The 20,769-nt window shown below is 43.7% G+C and overlaps 1 protein-coding gene across 1 annotated transcript in view; it reads right to left on the bottom strand.

Moving 5' to 3' along the window:
* Nucleotides 1-3,001, bottom strand: part of Fkbp9 (FKBP prolyl isomerase 9) — a 48,509-nt gene extending 45,508 nt beyond the window's left edge. The window contains exons 1-2 of the mRNA XM_051202780.1: nt 2,876-3,001; nt 2,492-2,720 (exon numbers count right to left, since the gene is read on the bottom strand). Coding sequence (XP_051058737.1) covers nt 2,492-2,712 — 221 coding nt within the window. The 5' untranslated portion in view covers nt 2,713-2,720; nt 2,876-3,001. The remainder of the gene's footprint in view (nt 1-2,491; nt 2,721-2,875) is intronic.
* Between the last annotated feature and the right edge of the window lie 17,768 nt (nt 3,002-20,769).

The raw sequence follows: 20,769 nt of genomic DNA on the forward strand, positions 1-20,769 counted from the left end.
GGGAATTATTCATTATTTTCAGTTCAAGAAAAAAAAAATCATTCCCTATTTTATAATGAGAGGAACAAATCAAAGAAGATATACAAATAACCAGAGAGTACATCTTTAGGGAAATGAGGGCCAAAACCTTTATGATGGGTCAGCAATACGGCTCAGCCAGGGACAGAGATTGCCAGCAAGCTCAACAACCTGAGTTCAGTTCCCAGCTGCACACAGTGAAAGAAGAGATTCAACACCAGTAAGCTGACCTCTGACCTCCACACTGCAGCATGCATGTGCATGTACACTCGTGAACGTACAAGTGCACACACACACACACACACACACACACTAAATGAATAAATGTAATTTGGGGGTTTGGAGTTTTCTGATTTGTTTTGTGTTTTGAGACAGTCAAGGTTTCACTATGCAGCTCCGGCTGTCCAGGAACACACTACGTAGACTAGGCTGGCGGCAGACTCAGAGATCTGCCTGCTGAGTGCACCACCATGCCCAGAAAATGAGATTGTTAAAGACAACCAAAAATGCTGAAAGGGACATAAAGAAATAGGAACACTGATGGAAGGAATGACAGTTCTGTGCATTATGGAAAACAACTGGTAATTATTTTTGATGTTCTGGGCCTCAAAAACTTAGACACGTGTGTGTGTGTGTGTGTGTGTGTGTTTGTGTCTGTGTGTCTCTGTGCACTATGTGTGTATTTGTCTGTGTGTATGTGTGCATATGTATGTATGTGTGTGTATGTATGTGTGTGCATGTGTATATGTGTTTGTGTCTGTGTGTGTTTGTGTGTGTATGTGTGTGAGTGTATCCGTGTGTGTTTATGTCTGTGTGTCTCTGTGCATGTATGTGTGTATTTGTCTCTGTGTATGTGTGTCTATGTGTGCATGTGTATGTATGTGTGTGTGCATGTGTATATGTGTTTGTGTCTGTATGTTTGTGTGTGTGTGTGTGTGAGTGTGAGTGTGTCTGTATGTGTCTGTATCTATGAAATGGAGTGAAGTTCTGACATGTTGACCATGGATGAAACTTGAAAATTTTATGAGAGGTGAAAAATGCCAGACACAGAGCACCATAAATCATATTGCATAACTCAATTTTATATGAATGTCCAGAATAGTAGCTTCCTGAAAGCTCAGATGGGAGGGAGGATGGAAGATGCCCAGCATTTTTCTGGAGCGATGAAAACACTCTAGAATTAGATAGTTGTGGTATTTATACAACACTCTATGACCATATTAAAACCCACAAAATTGTATAATCTAATTTTTCAGGTTTTTCTTTTACACATTATTCATTTATTGGGGGGCATGACATTCATGTGGCGGTTAGAGGACAACTCGTGGGAGTCATTTCTCTTCTTCCACTACGTGAGTTCCAGGGATTGAACTGTGGTCATCATGCTCGGCATGACCTTAACCCTTGAGCCATCTCACCAGCCCTCTGCATTCTAGAATTGCATGGCATGAGGGTACCTCCATAAAAATGGTTGGTATAATAGCTACTGCTGAAACAGCTATATGTCTAGGTCTAGGGATATAACCCGATAATAGAGAGCTTGCCTAGAATATACAAAGCCTTGCATTCAATCTCCCTATGTGTCCCCAAATATACTTAACAATAAAGATGACCATATCTAAGCACTTGTTCCGCATCAGTCACATAGTACCAACAAGCTAAATTACTTTTACATACTCACTACCTGAAATGTCAAAACAGACAGGGGTGGCTGCTTGTATGTGTTCATAAGCACACTCAGACACACAGCAGAGATGCAACAGTTCTCTGTCTAGGGGAGTGGCTCACCATGAGGCCACAGCCCAAGGTTAGTAACCACAGCCTGGGAGAGGAGAGAGGCTGAAGAGAGAGAAGGCTTGAAGACAGTTTATGCTGACAAGACCACAGGGCTGCTCTGGGCCACCTCTCCTGCAATTTTTGTGAAGCCGGAAGGGAAGGCACAGGACGTTACACACAGGCACTGCATTTGAATTCCCGTGGCCTGAGTCCACCGTTTGCATAGGCCTTTTGCAAAGGCCTTGCCGGTCACGGTTACCTCGTTGGTGAAGGCAAGGTTCTTCTTGGAACGCCCAAAACATTTAAATGAACTCATGCATATTTATATATGCAAAACAGAAAGCTGCCCAGTTCTTCAACAGTGCTGTGATTATCAGCCGCCGCCTCCGCCTCCTGCTAGTCCTCAAGGGATGAAATTCAAGAGCCAGTAAGGAGGGACCTTTAAGAAGGCAGCGGGCGGACATTACCCACTCTTGGAGGTCTCCTTGAGTGGCCATTTTACACGACTGTGTGAAAGCATGTGCCGTTGAACCGGGCAAGGAGGGAAGGATTGTCCCGACCCCAATCTCAAGGTCCCACCTCCCGCTGCGGTCGAGGGAGGGAGACTCTACCCACCTCCAGGGGCAGGAAGGAGGGCGGCGGATGGGGCAGGGGAAGGCTGCTGGAGATCCCCGGGGAGTGAGGGGACACGGGGTACCTGGAGTCGAACTTCTGGCCGTCGAGGAAAGTCCCCACGTAGTGGTAGCGCACGAAGTCTCCGCTGCGCACCGTGCGCGGACACTCTTCAGGCACGAAGCGCCGCTCGATCTGAAGCTCGGAGCTCACACCCAGGCCCGCCACGGGAGCCGCCTGTCCGGTCACCCAGAGTAGCAGTAGGAGCAGAGACCCGGGCCGCCAGCCCTGGGCCCCGATCGCCATCGCACGGCCTGGACAGGAGTGGTGAGCGGCAAGGTTGGGCGCGCCGCTGCGTTGCAAACGTGGAAAGGGCTCCCGGCTAGCCCCGGGTCGCAGCGCCCGCCCCCCCCCTCCCCGCCGCCCGAGTCCGCCCCTAGCAAGGCAGAGGGGAGGAGCCGCGCCCTACCGGAGGGGCGCCCAGCTCCCAGGACTTCCTCTGCCCTCTCCGCTTCCAGAAGCCGGGAGAAGATCGCTCGACTGCCAGGCCGCGCGCCTGATCCCTTTAGGTCCCAAGAGATGATTTGGAAACTCCTACGTGGCAGCGGATCCAGTTTCCCTTTGCTGCTCTGGGAAAGGAAGGAAACTTAAAGAGTCTTTTTTAAAAACTTAGTTACCGGGGTGTACCCAGGAAACAGGTTGGAACCATCCCTCAGGATGTCTTTGAGTTACTGTGAACTAATGTGATCAGTCAGTAATCGGAAGTTCCCACACATGTAACAGCGAGTGTAGGATCCCACAAGCTACTCACTAGTTAAATGCATCCTCGATTTATTAAAACTTTGGAATATTAAAAGTAAGTCACCAGGGCTTTCTTAACTTAACAAATAATCCATATTTTAAAAAAAAACAGAGAAAAAATAACCGACAAGTTTATTTTGTTAAAAAAAAAAAAAAAAGCAAAAGAGTTAGCAAAGTTTCAGACATCTGCAAACTGGAGAGAAAATGTGATTCTTACAAAATAGTATAGAGCTAATTATAGTCCAGAGACTACATGTGGCCCTCAAAAAAAAAAAAAGAAAAGAAAAGAAAAAAAGAAAGGTATCAGTTTATTTTGGTGTGTCCTAAATTAAGTTACAGACCAAAGGATGGGGGGGGGGGGGGAGAAATCCATACTGAGCTTCAAATTAAATCAACAAAGAAAGAAAGGGAAAAAAATAAAAATAAAAAGCTCCACATTCCTTCCCTGGACCCGAAGATCAAGACCACATCGAATTCTGCTTTTAGAATCAAGCAAAACCTTTCCTTACTCTCAGCTACCTGAGACTCTGGGAAGGCCTTCCCTACCTCAGGTCCATTACCAGGCATCTGTAAGACAAGCGTTCAATCCCCAGCATCTGACTTTCAACAAAGTCAGCAAGAACACCATGAATGGTGCTGGAGAACTGAATATGCTTGCATGCAGAATAAACTAGAACCCTATCTCTTGCTGTACACAAAGGCCAACTCAAAATCAGTCAAAGCCTTGAAACTACTGGGAGAAAGCTTGGGGGCAAGGGGCTGGAAAGATGGCTCAGCAGTTAAGAGCACTGGCTGGCCCTGCCAATGGGCTGGGTTCAGTTAGCAGCACCCACGTGGCAGCTCACAGCACTCTGTAACTCAGGCTCCAGGGGATCTGAGGCCCACTTCTGACCTCTGTGGGCACTATTGATGTGGGAAAGGGACACAGACGAGGCAAAACACCCATATACATAAAATAAATATTTAAAAAATAAATAAAACAGTTCAGGACTTTGACCTAAGTAAGGAACTTTTTTTTTCTTTTCTTTTTTTTTTGGGGGGGGGAGATTCCAAAAAGACAGAAAACAAAAGTTCGACTGGACATAGGGGATTATATCAAATCTAAAGCTGGCATTGAAAAAGTAAAATAAAAGTCAAGCAAAGGAAACAATTAACAAAGGACACAGCCTCCAGATGGGAGGCCTCCTATTCATCTGGCAAGAGGTTCATCTCTAGAATATAAGAATTTCGATTCATCAGCCTTCCCCAAATCAACACTAAATATTCCAACTTTATAAAAGGTCAAGGGAGCAGTAGGCAGGAACAGAATGGCTTACAATTGTGCAAGGTCCTGAATTCAAATCCCAGCACCACAATAAATGAGTGATTAAACAAATAAATAGACAAATAGATACTTTCCAAGAGGATAAATGAGTGTGTGTGTGTGTGTGTGCGTGCGCGCACGCGCGCGAGATCAAGTTTCTTTTAATGTTCAACAACACTAATCAAAGAAATGCAAATCAAAACCATAATGAGGGGCTAGAGAGGGCTCAGTGGTTAAGAGTGCTGGCTGCTTTTCCAGAGGACTCTGGTTCAAATCCTAGCACCTACAAGGTGGCTCACAACAGTCTGTAACTTCAGCTCCAGAAGATCTGACACTCTTTTCTGGCCTCTGCAGGCACCACACACATATACGGTGCAGACATACATGCAGACAAAACAATTATATACACATAATTTTTTAAAAACATGTAATGAGATATCACTTCAACTCAGAATGGCTGTGGTTAGACAAAAGCATGCTACAAGGGTGTAGGAATAGAAGCTTCTCACATTCTTTTTGTTTCGTTTTTCATTTTGTATTTGTTTATTCGTGGTTTTGTTTTGCTGTTTTTTGTTTGTTTGTTTTGGGTTTTTTGTTTTGTTTTTGTTTTTTGTTTGTTTGTTTTTTTTTTTTTGTTTTTCAGGACAGGGTTTCTCTGTGTAGCACTGGTTGTCCTGGAACTCACTTTGTAAACCAGGCTGGCCTCAAACTCAGAGATCCACCTGCCCCTGCCAAAGGCATGTGCCACCACATCTGGCTCATCTCACATTCTTAATGAAAGTATAAATTAGTATTGCTATTTTTGAAAACAGGAGGTTACTCAAAGTCTAGAAGTGAGCTCCCATCTGAGGCGAGCCTGGAGTACAAGCCTATAATCAAGCTTCTGAGGAGCCTCGGGCAGCAAGATTAAAGTTCAAGTCCTGCTTGGGCTACAGGACGAACCAAGTCTTCCCTAAGCAACTTACAGGATGCTGTCTCATGATAAAAAGTAAGAAAGAGGCTCCGGATACAGCTCAATGGTAGAGCACTTGGTGCAATCCCCAGTACTACAGAGGGGAAAAAAAAAAAAAAACAGGAAGGAGGAAAGTAAGATATGAGCCAGACATTCCATACTAAGTACATACACAAGAGAACTGAAATTCCTATTTCAATGAGACACTTGCCCTAGCATGTTTATTGCAACATGCTATAAAAGAATAAAATGACATCATTTGAAGAAACATGAATGGATCTAGGGAGCATTATATAAGGAAAGCAAATCAGACAGAAAAGGACAAATATCACATGTTCACGAGTGAAGAAAGTAAACAGTTCATCTTAAAGTAGAAAATATAATACACACACACACACACACATATATATATATCCCAAGACTTTGGATCCAATGCCCAGCAGAAAAGGAGAAAAAAAAAGAAGAGGAAGGAAGAAGAGGAGGAGGAGAGGAAAGGGAGGTCACCAGAACCTGGGAATGGTATGGAAGAGAGAAGGACTGGAAATAGGATGCTTATGGGCCAGGAGCCATTGGAAGGACACATAATGATTTCAGATATCTTATAACAGAGATTTTAAAACTTTTTGTACACATGATCCCTTCCAGTCTAATAGATGAATGCATAAAATTGGTATATAAATCAAACATTTACTGATGCTAAGTCATAAAGAGTTTTATTTTAAAACAATTCTGTAGTATGTATTCTTTTACTATTTATTAGAAATGAAATCAAGTTTGTGAGATAATGAGGTGCATACAATTTCTTATTTTTATACAAAAAGAATTAATTCTGGTTAAATAACTGATACTGCAAGACACATACCAACATCAACATTTTTCAGAGCTAACTGATATTTTGATGTTTAAATCTTCAATGCTAAGAACACACTTTGGATAAACACATACAGGCTACAATATAGTAGAAGCCTGACAAGAGTCATTTTGGAAATTATGCTCTAATCATAAACCAAAATTCATTGAATGAATTTTTTTATGTAAAGCTCAAAAGTCATCAACAGAAAAGTTTTGTTGGTTTTTTTTTTTTTTTCTTTTTGACACGGGGTCTCATGTAGCCTATGGCCTTGAATTCCTGATCCTCCTGCATCCAACTTCCCAGTGCTGAGAATCATTTCTTAAAGTCAAACATTCTTTTTTAATTATCTGACAATTTTAATATGTTCCTAATGGATTTGTATCACACCCTCCCATAATCCTCTCTCATCCCAATCCCCTCCCCTTTCTTCTTTGGAAGTCCTACCCCCTCCCCTGTGTGTATGTGTGTATGTTAGCCGTTCATGTGCACTCTACTGAACTTAACTAGGGTTGCTTATGAGCAACCTACCAATGGCTATACCACTGAGGAATATGATGCCCCCTTCTAAAGTGCAGTGGAAATCTAGTAGAGTCTTTGTATCTAGGGTAAACATTGAAACACAATCATTGTTTTTCATTGTATCTAGGGTAAAAATTTAAATGAAGTAGTTGCTTTCTACAAGTACTTAGACCTTGAAGAAATCATCACAGGAAACAGATTATTTTCTGTGACTTACAGAGCAGTTTTTCTGAAGCAGCCTTCCATCCTTTGCATGACTTTGATCACCAGACAGTCCTGGCACACCTGGAACATCTTCCATTATTGGGTACCACAAAGAGTACACAATAAGCACTGACGTGGCAGGGGGCGTGGCCATTTCCTTTGGAGAACATATAGATTAAATCAAAGGTTTGCTTTGAGGAACTTGCTTTACTCCCCACCCCTAAAAAAAAAAAAAAAAACCTTTGTGTAACAACCAATAAATGCTCTGCATTGTTGTTTGAGGTTCAGTTCCTAGAAACTGTTCCTCTATGCTGCCACAGAGCCTGAATTACACTCCAGAGTAAATTTCTTTCTTTGGTTGTTCAGGGCAATATAGAACACTGGCACTCTAGCAAAACTGCCTGCAGGAAACACACAGAGGCAACACACACAGGAAACACATGGTCTCCTTGACCATGATGGAATGTTGATGGCACAGGCCCGTGCAGGTAACACTAGTTGCTATAAGCTCGAGTGCAGTAGCCACACGGAATTATTATTACACATGCTACCCAAAGACATACCAACTTAATTATTACATGCTGAGAGTCGGTGGTAAGAAAATAATGGAAGTCTTTGTCTTCTATGACTAAGCCATTATATTTCTATTGGAGTAAAAAGTTTCCCATAGTGAAAACACTGAAATTCACGTCAGACGTTGAGCTCTAGTCTGTTTCAGAAAGTATTCATTTGCTGCTGCAGGGCAAAGAGCACATGGTGTAGGTTCCAAACCTCAGCCCATTGACATTAAGTGGTGGACGCAAGTGTTTCCAGAAACACCTCAGGCCCACTATGTGTTGGATTTTGTGTTGATTTTTGGTTGTTCATATTCACAAAACATTTACTGTTACCAAGTTTTACAAGTGCCCTGTGCTGACTAGTTTGTGTCAGCTTGACATGAGCTATAGTCATCTGAGAAGAGGGAAAGTCAATTGAGAAAATGCCTCCATAAAATCAAGGCATTCTTAATTAGTGTTTGATGAGGGAAGGGCCAACCCATTATAGGCGGGCCATCCCTGGACAGGTGGTCCTGGGTTCTACAAGAGGGAAGGCAGAGCAAGCCATGACAAGCCAGTAAGCAGCATCCCTCCATGGCCTCTGCATCAGCTCTTGTCTCCAGATTCCTTCCCTGACTTCCTCCAATAATGAACAGTGATGTGGAAACATAAGCAAAATAAACCTTTTCTCCCAGCCTTAGTTAAGGTTACTAATCCTATGACGAAACTCCATGACCAAAGCAACTTGGGAAGGAAAGGGTTTATTTAGCTTACACTTCTACATTATAGTTTATCTTCAAAGGGAGTTAGGATAGGAACTCAAACAGGGAAGAAACCTGGAAGCAGGAGTCGATGCAGAGGTTTTAGGAGTCTGGACTGGACCCTCCACCATCAGCCACTGATTAAGAAAGCCCCTTATAGTCATGCCTATGGCCTAATCTTCTAGAGGCATTTTCTCAGTTGAGGATCACTCCTCTCAGATGACGATAGCTTGTGTCAAGTTGACAGAAAACTAGCCAGGATAAGGAACTCCTTGTCAATTTGACACACAAACATCACTGTTAAGCCACAACTTTTCTTGTTCCTGTTCATCCCCAAGATCACACATTTATATCAGCATCACAATATAAAACATTTTATAGACTTAATAAAGTTCCACATTGGAAAAAAAAGTTCCATATGTAGTTAGATTTTTCTTTGGGCCACAGCTCACATAAAATGACACAGAGATTTAATATGAAATCTTCACCTATAGCTTAGGCTGGTTCATAACTAACTCGTAACTTAAATCAACCTATTTCTATTCATCTAAGTGCTGTCTTGTGGCTTATGGCTGTTACCTCTCCAACTACATATCTTGCTTGTTCTCCATCTCCTGACATCACTCCCATGCCTAGATTCCTCTCCTCTTCTCTCTCTGCTTGGAAGTCCTGCCTAACCTCTTCCTGCTTAGCTACTGGCCATTTCATTCAGCTCTTTATTAAACCAATCAGAAGGTACCTTGACAAAGACATGATGGGGAATGTCCTTCTGTATATATGCTTCTCTTATTGGCTGATGAATAAAATACTGATTGGTCAGTAGCCAGGCAGGTAGAATAGGCAGGGTTATCAGATGAGGAGAATTCTGGGCAGAGAGGAGCCTTGAGAAGACACCATATAGATACCGGGAATATATGATACACTGGGCGTTCTCTGGTAAGATTAAGCCATGTAGATATACACAGATTAGTAGTTATGGGTTAATAATTAAGAGATAGCTAGCCAATAAGAAGCCTGAGCCATCAGCCAAACAATTTCTAATCAATAAACGTCTTTGTGTATTTATTGTGGCCCAAAGGGCGGCGGGACCAGGCAGAACAAAAACTTTAATCTACAAAGGCATACCTTCACAGTGTACAAAAAGGTTATTCCACAACACCCACATTCTTTACAAATTTAAACACTTTAAATTTTTCTTGGAATATTCCTTTATTGTATTTGAAAATGTATCTCTGTAACTGGTTCAATAAAGAGGTTGGCTGGCCAATAGCTGAACAGAATAGGTTTAGGCGGGAGAGTCAAACTGAGAGTCCTGGGGGGCGGGGGGCGGAGTCTGAAGACTAGTAAGCAGATGCAGAGAGAAGCAAAATGGGTGTGCTGTACTAAGAAAAGTCACCCAGCCACGTGGCAAAGCATAGATAAAAAATATGGGCTAATTTAAAGTGTAAGAGTTAGCTAGTAACAAGCCTGAGCTACGATTAACATTATTAGTCCCTGTGTTGGTTATTTGGGAACTGGTGGGTGGGAAAGAAACATCTGCCTACAAAAATGTAGTCTTTTTTCAAAATCCAAGGTCTCTTTTAAAGTCTCTCTTTAAAGTAAAGGTAAATCTCTTTAAAAGTTTAGTCTCTCAACTACTGGGAGCACAAAGGTCCTCAGACTCACAGATAGCTCTGGGGAGATCAGAAGCAGGGATGTCTTTTCAAAGAAAAAGTTGCATAGCCTGTTTTTCCACCCAGAAGACTGGAAATGGACATTAATAACCTGTAGGGCCAGGCTATACCAAGCTCCTACAAGCAGGACCAGAAGTGGCTAATAGTCTATGTGAACTTTGCATTACCTGTGAGGTCAGGGGCTCCCCCAAGCTCCCACAACCAGAACAAGAGGTAGCTAAAGCCTAGGTTACCCCTGTGCTATCTGTATGACCAACACCACACCAGAGCCTCCCATAGGCCCTTAAGGTAACACATGCAGCCTGTCTCGAGAACCCAACTTCATGGAAGAAGTGATGTGGACTAGGAAAAGAGTTTCAATGTAGATATGCCTCCTTGTGCACAGGGGGTTGTACTGCACCAGGAAACTTTTCCAAATTGTTCTGTACTTAAGTATGCCTATAAAGAACCCATTCAACAAGTCCTATAAAATAAAAATTAAAAGTAAATCAAATACTTTCTTATTTCAAGAAGGAAGAACCAAGGCACAGTCACAAACAAACAGAAGCAAAGATGAACTCCAACTGTGTAAATAACTGGGTGTCCAAGTCTGGGCTCCTCCAAAGGGCCTGAGTGACTTCTCCAGCTCCATCCTCTGCAGCCCACACAGATTGCCTCCTGGCTTCACTTCAGAGCCGATGCTGTTCTTGGTGGTCATACCATGGTACTGGCATCTCCAAAATTCCAGGGTCTTCTGCTGCAACTGGGCTGCACTTTCACCGGTAGCCTCTACTGGGCTCTCTTCAGGGACTCCAGCTCGACTACACAGTGCCAAGCCTCAACTATTCTCCATGAGCTCCAAAACCAGTACCACTGTGGTGAACATTACCACCTTCCGACACCAGCAAAGGTACAATGCCGGCCACCCCTGGAACACAGCTTCTGTGTGCTAACTCCAAAGAAACACTCCCCCGGGATTTCACCTCAATGATGCTGCTCTGTTCTTTTACTCTCCACGTAATTGCTCAGCTCTAGCTGACCAGCACCAACTATCCCAGCAAAGCAAAGGTTTCACTTCAGTGATTCTGGTATCTTGCTGGTTACTGCTGATTCTTAAGCCCCAGCTGAGGTCCCCTCCTCTCAGATGACTCCTGTTTTTATCAGCTTGAGAAAACTGGCCAGCAAAAGCCCCAAGTTGTTTTTGGTCATCCTGTTCTATTACAGCAAAAGTCACCCAAACAAGTCAGGCCCCATATTCAGTTGCATGAACCCACAGAGGGTCCTAATTCACACTTAACAAAGGTGGGTTCTCTAATACTATAGGATAAATGAACTTCACAAAAATAAGCCAAATATTTCTAATTAGCTAATATGTATTTGGAAAGTTTCCAACTTAGAGAAGTGATGAATGTCTGAGACGATGTCACCCTGACCATTATACATTGTACACACTATACCGTAGTCCACACATTTGTACAATCCTTATTTTTCAATACTTTTTAAATATTTTCTTTCTATTGGCATTAAGTGTTATTTATATAAATGTACCCACCCTGGGGCCAAGGCCAGCTGGGGGACTCCAGGGTGACACCAGCAAGGGGCCAATCCCTCCTTTTCTGGCTGTTTGACCTCAAGCACCAAGGTTTTATTCCAGCCAATGAGTCAGGACCTGGAGGAACAGAACCTCGTGATGTCTTTGACAAGGACGGGCAGCTGCACCACAGCAAAGTGAGCAACCCTGTTAGCGCTTGTCTTTGGACACCAGATGACTTGTTGTCACTAGATTCATGATGCCCCTTATCCCCTGAAAAAGTCCCTGTGCTCCTTCAGAGGGTCCTGAGGACAAGGTTATGATGCAGGATCCAAGGAGGGAAAGTTTGTAGCTGAGTTCTGAGAAGTCATTCTGGCAAGGATCTTCAGGTTACCCCTCGACGGTGCGGATGGCTACATACTCATTCTGGCAGCACTGTTCCTTCCTAAGAGGAAGTGTCTGGAATCAGATACCCCTTCTCCAGACAGTGGTCCACGAAGCCTGGGGCCACTTGGAGTGGATGGTGCTAAGGCCAAATTAGACTGTATCCTTTCTTTGGCAAATGGGGAAGCTTTTGACTCAATTTCCTGTGCAGTCTCTGGGTCCCAAAGCTAAGACCAGGAAATCAGAGCAACTGGACCAACACCACAGTGCGCAATAGGAAGGAAGTCCTTGTGGATATTTATGATGGCAGGATTTGAAGTGTTATTAGTGAAATCAAACACAAACTGGTAAGTAAAGTAGGTCACTGAAGAAAAAAATTCCACGTTTTATTGAGCTTGGAAAGCAACAAACAGTGGTAGCTAAGCCAGATTGACTGTAACTCTAGCCTTCTCATTGAGAGTAACTAAAGAAATGCTAACAAAAACAGCTGTCAGAGGTGAGGTCAATGGGCAGCCCAGGGAAGTTGTCTTCAGGGCTCCCTATTCTTTTCCCTCCCCAAGATTTCTGAGAGTGTCTCCTGCCTCCAGTGTCCTCAACACACTGTAATTCACATTACTTACCACAAAAAACCTGAGGCTAGACATCGGACTATTTTGCTTAAGTTTTTTAATGATATTTTAATTAATTTTTCTTTAAATTAAAAAAATCTTATTTTACATACCAATCCCAGTTCCTTTTCCCTCCCATTCTCCCACTCCCCCCACCACCTCCCCATCCCACCTCCCATCCATACCTCAGAGAGGGTGAGGCATCCCGTGGGGGGACCATTAAAGTCTGTCACATCATTTGGAATAGGACCTAAGCCTTCCCCTGTGTATCTAGGCTGAGAGAGTAACCCTCCATAGGCATGGGCTTCCAAAGCCCATTCATGCACTAGAGATAAATACTGGTTCCACTGCCAGAGGCCCCATAGACTGGCCAGGTCCCAGCTGACACCCACATTCAGGGGGCCTGGTTCGGTCTTATGCTGGTTCCCCAGCTGTCAGTCTGGAGTCCGTGAGCTCCCACTTGCTCAGGTCAGCAGTTTCTGTGGGTTTCCCCAACACAGTCTTGACCCCTTTGCTCATCACTCCCCCCTCTCTACAACTGGATTCCAGGAGTTTGGCTCAGTGCTTAGCTGTGAATCTCTGCTTCTGTTTCCATCAGTTACTGGATGAGGGCTCTGTGATGGCATTTAAGGTAGTCAGTCATCAGTCTCATTATAGGGGGAAGGACATTTAAGGAAGTCTCTTCACTGTTGCTTAGATTCTTGGTTGGGATCATTCTTGTGGATCCCTGGACATTTCCCTAGTGCCAGGTTTCTTGTTAAGCCCATAAGGGCTCCCTCTATTAAGCTCTCTCTTTCCTTGTTCTCCTCTGTCCTTCCCTCAGTTCATCCTTCGCGATTGCTCATGTTCTCCTTCCCCTCCCTCAGGCTCCCAATTCACTCAGGAGCTCTTGTCCCTTTGCCTTTCTCAAGGGGTCCATGTATGTCCCTTATGGTTCCCCTTGTGTCCTAGCTTCTCTAGGGTTGTGGATTGTAGGCTGGTTCTCCTTTCCTCTATGTCTAATATGCACTTATGAGTGAGTACTTACCATGCTGGTCTTTCTGTGACTGGGTTACCTCACTCAGAATGGTTTCTTCTAGTTCCATCCATTTGCCTGAAAATTTCAAAATGCCATTTTTCTACTGAGTAGTATTCCATTGTGTAAATGTGCCACATTTTCTTTATTCATTCAACTGTGGGGCATCTAGGTTGTTTCCAGGTTCTGGCTATTACAAATAGCCAGTCCTTGTGGTATGAATGTGCATCTTTTGGGAATATGCCTAAGAATGGAATTGCTGGATCTTGAGATAGACTGATTCCCATTTTCCTGAGAAACTACCATACTGATTTCCAAAGTGGCTGTATAAGTTTGCACTCCCACCAGCAATGGAGGAGTGTTCCTCAGAGCCAACGCCATACTCTATGAGTTCCAACGTCTACAAGGCATGTTTCTTCATAACTCACATATGCTTTCTGTAAGGGTCATCTGAAGCTGTCGGGTGTTCAGTATTGTATGGGTTGATCAAAGAAAGAGAGTCGCTCCAAGATATTTTAGCCTGTCTGGCAGCTGGAACAGTTTCTATAACCTGAACCTTGAACAGCTGTCAAAGGCATACTTTTGATTGTTGCACAAAAGTGTTTTTAAAGGGTAAGACAAGTTCCTCAGACCAACACCCTAACATAATCTATATGTTTTTCTAAAGCAAAGCACCAGAACCCTGCCACTCAAGTCCTTATTGTGTACTGTTTTCAGTACCCAATAATCCAAGACATCCAGTTGTGCCAAGATTATCTCTGACCAAGACACGCAAGGGCTGTAAAACTCCTTCAGAAAAACAACTCTATAGATAACAGCAAACAATCACTGTTTTCCACAGTGATTTCTTCAGGATCTAAGTACTTCTGGAAAATAATTATTCATTCTGATGTTTACTCTAGATACAGAGAAAACAACTATTTCATTCTAATGCTTATGCTAGATACAATGATGCCAGTTTTTCCTCTACAGAAGCAATATATTGAGCACTAGTGTAAGAATTCATATTTCCTAATCACTAAAAGAATCCTTCCTTAGTCTAGGATCCCAGCCTGGGAACGATGCTACACACAGCATGCAGGACTTTCCACCTCACTTAACACAATAAAATAATCTCCCGCAGGCATACCCAGAGACCCGTCTCCCAGGTGATTCTAGACTATGTCACATTAACAATTAGCATTAATCCTCATGACTCCACCCCAACTCTGTTTCTGTAGAACCACATCTAGTACCATAATGTGTATTGGGCAGATCTAGAGGAACATAACTGTCTTAGTCAATATTCTGTTGAAAAGAAAGCATTTTACTGGGGCTTACTACAGGGATTTAGTTCATTATCATCATTGTGGGGAACATGGTGATGCACAGGCAGACATAGTGCTAGAGAAGTATTGAAAATTCTACATTCAGAGCTGCAGGCAGCAAGAAGAGACACTGGGCCTGGCTTGGGCCCTTGAAATGTCAAAGCTCACCTGCAATGACACACTTCCTCCTAATCATTTCAAGGCCATACCTCCTAATCATTTCAAAGAGTGCCATTCCCTGTTGACCAAGCATTCAAATCTGTGAGCCTATGGGGTCAGTCATTCTTATTCAAGCCACCACAATAAGTAGCAGAATGAATACACGTTAAAAGGGGATTTCTTGCCTTATACAATATTCTGAGAGGTCAACAATGGCTGTCATTTTATGATTAAAAACAAAAAACACTGACGAAAAGCAATTTGGGAGAGTAACGTGCCTATTTGAATTACACTTCAGATCATAAGCCATCACTAAAGGAAGTCAGGGCAGGAACTGAAGCCGAAACCATAGAGGAATGCTACTTACCGTCTTACTTTCTGGCTTGTTTTCAGACCTATTCTGGGATAGCTTTCTTATACCGCTCAGACCCATCTGCCTACGGACAGTACCACCCATGGTGAACTTGCTCCTCCCACATCAAGCATGACAATGCCCCCCCCCCAGCCATACCCATAAACTAATCTAATTTGACAATTCATTTCTCAATTGAGTCTCTACAGTTGACTCTGGATTGTATAGAGCTGACAAATTAAGGACAGCTGTCTCCACACCAAAGAGGCAGAGAGACTTGAGGCAAGCTAGCTAGTTGTTCAATCCATAAGCCTGGAAGTCTTAGAAGTCCAGACCGTTACTGAAAGCCTTTCTAATCAACAAAGACCCAAATATCACTGAATGTCCATATCCAGGCAAACTATCACAAACCTCATGGATGACACGAGCTGATGAAGCATGGCATCACTGGGGAGCCTATCCCATCAACACGCTAATGCAAAAATCAGTAAGACTTTGCTCCTATCCCAAGAGATGCCCAGGTAATTCTCTTGCCATCTGGAGCACTGAAGATCAGCCAACGTCAACAAGGTGGCACCAGAATTTACTAATGCTCAGTTCAAGAACAGAAACTGAAGCAGAAGTCAGAATTTTAGCAGATCCAAGATCACCTAGGTAGCTGTGTCTTCTGCAGAGACCACCCACTATAGCAGCACTGAAAGAAATGAGCTATCCCCAAGTATTGTGTGTCTCACTATGACCTGTCGGAATTTACCTGGTTACTGAACAGGAAGCCATTGTAGATCTAGACCTTCCCCTCTTCCCCACCAAGGCGCAGAAAATATTGCAGAGGAGGTGACTGAAGGAATGTGCTAGAAGATGGGGTGCAGTGCTGTGAAGTGTAGGTCTAAAAAGTAGTTTTTATTGAATGAAAGCAACTTGCTCAACTCCAGTGTGACAATGACAGTAAAACTTCCATACCTGCTATCTCCTATGTTGTGGTTTGAATGGCAATGTCCTTCATAGGCTCAGGTGGTGCTGCTGTTTGAGAAGGCTGTAGAACCTTTGGGAGGATGAACCTTGCTGGAGGAAGTGTGGCACTGGAGGCGGGCTTTGCTTGTTTATAATCTCACCCCACTTCCTGCACATCCTCTGACTCATGCTTGTAGTTGAGAATATGATATTTCTGCTCCCTTCTCTGGCCAACATGCCTGTCTACTGCCTTGCCTTCCCACTATGATGGACTCATTCCTCTGGAACTCTATGCTGCCCATACATGCACAAGTATGGATCATCCAATGGAGTGTGGGAAAACCTACCAGTGGCCACCCGCCCAAAGGAAAGTGACTCCCCCTCCCCTAGCAAGCACCCACTGCCAATAAATAGTTCCTCAGCTAGAGGTGTGCCCAGGAGAACACCTCCTGCTCCATGCTGGAACTTTTTTTTTGTTTTTTAGATTTATTATGTATATAATGTTCTGCCTGCATGTATGCCTGCAGGCCAGAAAAGGGCATCAGATCTCATTACTATGATTGTGAACCACCATGTGGTTGCTGGGAATTGAACTCAGAACCTTTGGAAGAGCAGCCACTGCTGAGCCTTCTCTCCAGCCCCCACACTGGAGCTTTTAACTGGCGTGAAGAGACACCATGACCACAGCAACTCTTATAAAGGGAACCATTTAACTGGAGCTGGCTTACAGTTTAGAGGTTCGGTCCATTATCATCATGGTGGGAAGCGTGGCAGCACACAGGCAGGTATGGTTCTGGACAGGTAGCTGAGAGTTAGACATTTCGGATTGTCAGGCAGCAGGAAGAAGGGAGTGACACTGTGCCTGGCTTGAACATCTCAAAACCTCAAAGCCCATCCCCAGTGACACACTTCCTCCAACAAAGCCACGCCTACTTCAGCAATGCCACACCTCCTAACAGTGGTAGGGGCCATCTTCACACAAACCACCACAGCCACTAATGCACCTCCAGAATTGACGTGCCATGCACGCCAGTGATGTGGTTCACTTAGGCATCACGGCTAAGAAAGACCATTGGTACGCTGCTCCTTTGGAAGTTTGCATGAAAACTCTCATGGAGTGGCAGTCAGCAGTGCTAGCTCAGGGGTCTCTGGGTCCTGTCTCCTAAGCGCATGACATCTTTAGAAATGGGGACTTACTTCCCACTTTGTGCAGAATAGTGAAGAGCAATGGTGATAGATTACATATTTTGAAAGTGTCTTTGTGAGGGATTTGGGTACCTAAAACCCAAGCAGCTGGGTAAACCTGTAAGGTTTTTGGGTTTTGTTGTTGTTGTTTTTCTTAATTAAATAATTTGAAGTGGGAGGGTACCCCTTTAATGCTGACCTTTTCAGGTGGGAAGGTCCACCTCTGGCCTGCAGCACACCTGCAGCTGGACGTCTAGATAAAAAAAGAGCTTTTGCTCTTTGCCAGTGTGCTCCCCCCTTCTTCACTGGCATTAGAGGCTGCTTCTTCAGCATTCTAGCAGGGACTCAGGACCAGCCAAGACATCGGCCTCATGGACTGAACAGCTACTGGCTTCTTGAAGGTGCCATTGGTAGACAACCATCGTTGAACTAGCCTGACCACAACCTGTAAGCCAGTCTAATAACTCCCCTTGATGTAGAGAGAGATTCATTCTGTATGTCCTGCTCCTTCAGAGAACCCTGACTAGTATACCTTTAGACAGCCCTGACCAACAACTCAAAAAGAGCTCCTCGTGTTGTTGGTCACAATCAGCCCAGATGGGAAAAGTCCATTGTTAGAGCGAAAGGGTGACAAAAGCTACAGCAAAGCCATGGTGGTGGCAAAGGCAGCAATGTCAGGAGATGTGGCAGCAGTGGCCATGATACAATGTTGACAAGAAAGCAGCGGAGTGGTTCCAGAAACTGGCAGGCGCAATATTCCGAAAATATGTCTCACATTCTAAGAGACTTGTATTTTTGCTGGACCCTTATGGACAAATTACTCACACATCTAGAAGTCACTTAAGACTTAGGACTGCTGGCCTACGAGGTCCTCGATCTGCTCATGTAATCTGTTTTTAAGAGAACAATGTAGCAACCAACCTTATTTGCCTTGGATTATCTATGTAATCAGCTTTTACAATCTAAGCTAGGGCATAGCTGTAGTCTTAAATTACATGCTTTTCATGCCTCTCATCCAGACAATGTACGTGTATATTTGCTGAAAGCAGCATATCCAGAAGCTGAAAACAATTTCCTAGCATCTACCCTAACATTTGGAAGCAACCATTTATGGATATCGGTTGATAGATATGTTTGCTGTCTGGGTCAGCTGGGGTGTGATGAAGCCATCAACTTAACCCCTTGTAAAACTCCGTTAAGGGTTTCTCCCATTCCTTCTTCATGTGCTGTTCCATAAATAGAGTGAAGCCCTTTGTCCAGGGAGAGACAGAGGCATGGGGAACATGAAGCAGAGAATTCAATCCGGACTCACTTCTACCTAAAGGCCTGGGAGGGGAAGTGCTTTATTTTTTTCCTTTAGACAAGCCTGACACACTATTAGTAACTTTGAGTTAATCACTAATGCATTGCAATCTGTGCAAGGGATCAGAAGTATTAGAGCAAGGAACAGTTGCAGAGAGAAGGCAAGAGAGACTGGAGAGCGGAAGCTGAACAAAAGCAGAAGGCTGTGGAGAACTGGAAGAGAGAAACTATAGGCCCTGGTTGCTGGGAGAGGTCCAGGGAGCTAGCTACCAAGGGTTACAGGTATCCCAAACTTGAGAGCTTAGTCCCTCTAGGGCTAAGGGAAAGCTCTAACATTAGAAAATACCACTTACTCCTGTCTGCTATTGCCAAGCAATACTGTCAAGTACACTAAATACAGGATGCTAATGAACAGGGCTACTTGCCAGTGGTCAGCCTGAGCAACAACTCAAGTGCCTAGAATCCTAAGTCTCTAGATTTTACAGCATAGAATCATCTCTGGCCCTTAAAAGTTTGGAACTTTAAGTCTCTAGAAGATAAAAAAAAATCAAGTGAATTTCCTGCCCTAGCAGGCTTGTTACCCAGTTTAGGTTTCCATATTCCCATTTTGCAAAAAGAAATTGCCTTGCCTACCTTAAATGTCCTTCCCCTATAATGAGATTGATGACTATCTTAAATGCCATCATAGAGCCTTCATCCAGTAGCTGATGGGAGCAGAAGCAGAGACCCACAGCTAAGCACTGAGCATGTTGGGAAACCCCACAGAAACAGCTGATCTGAGCAAGTGAGAGCTCATGGGCTCCAGTCTGACAGCTGGGGAACCAGCAAAGACCAAAGCAGCCCCCTGAACATGGGTGTCAGCTGGGGGCTTGGGCAGTCTATGGGGCCTCTGGCAGCGGAACCAGTATTTATCCCTGGTGCATGAACTGGCTTTTTGGAGCCCTTTCCCTATGGAGGGATATTCTTTCAGCTTAGATACAGCCGGGAGGGCTTCGGTCCTGCCCCAAATGATGGGACAGACTGTGATGATCCCCCATGGGAGGCCTCACCCTCCCTGAGGAGTGGATGGTGGGTGAGATAGGGAGGTCGTGGGAGGAGTGAGAGGATGGGAGGGAGACGGAACTGGGATTGGTATATAAAATAAGATTTTTACTTTAAATTTAAAAATTAAAAAAAAAAAAACAATGAAATTGCTTTGCTGTCCTAGTTTGCTTTCTATTCCCATGATAAAACACTTGCCAAAACCATCTTTCGAATGAATGACTTCAGTTGTAGTCCATCCCTGAGAGAAGTCAGGGAAGGAACTCAAGACAAGAACTCGAGCAGATTTTATGGAAACTGGTGCTTACTGTCTTTCATTGCATTGCTTCCTCAGCCTGTTTCTTACACAATTCAGGACCTGCCACAGTGTGGTGGGCACAGCCCGCAATGAGCTGGATCCCTCTCACATCAATCATCAGTCAAAAAAAAAAAAAAAAAATGCCCTACAGACTTGCAAACAGGCAATCTGATGGAGTCCTTTTAGCTGGTATCAAGGTAACAAAAAACAACCAGGACAGTCAATCCCTTGTCGACATGATATATCAATACATAATTTTTAAACGATAACCTTTCCTTTCTTATTTATCGCCAGTATCTCCTAATACCAATATTACAATATAAAATGTAAATAGCTTTTTAAAACCCACAGTCTTTTAAAAAAAAATTAAAACACCTGAAAATAAATAGCATCTCTTTACAAGTACAAGGTCTTTCAAACATTCCCTCCTATAAAATGAAAACTAATTTAACTACTTTATCACTCCAAGAGGAAAGAAGGAGGGCACAGCCACACTCAAACTAAAACAAAATCAAAATTCAACAGTGTAAAAAGTTCAGCTCCTGACATCTGGGCCCCATCGTCATCCTCTAGGCTCCAAAGGTCCTGGGCCACTCTACTTTCCAGCTCTGTTGTCTGCATCACACACAATTTCTTTTATAGTCTCAGG

This window comes from Phodopus roborovskii, unplaced genomic scaffold, assembly GCF_943737965.1.
Source record: "Phodopus roborovskii unplaced genomic scaffold, PHOROB, whole genome shotgun sequence".
Classification (NCBI taxonomy): domain Eukaryota; kingdom Metazoa; phylum Chordata; class Mammalia; order Rodentia; family Cricetidae; genus Phodopus; species Phodopus roborovskii.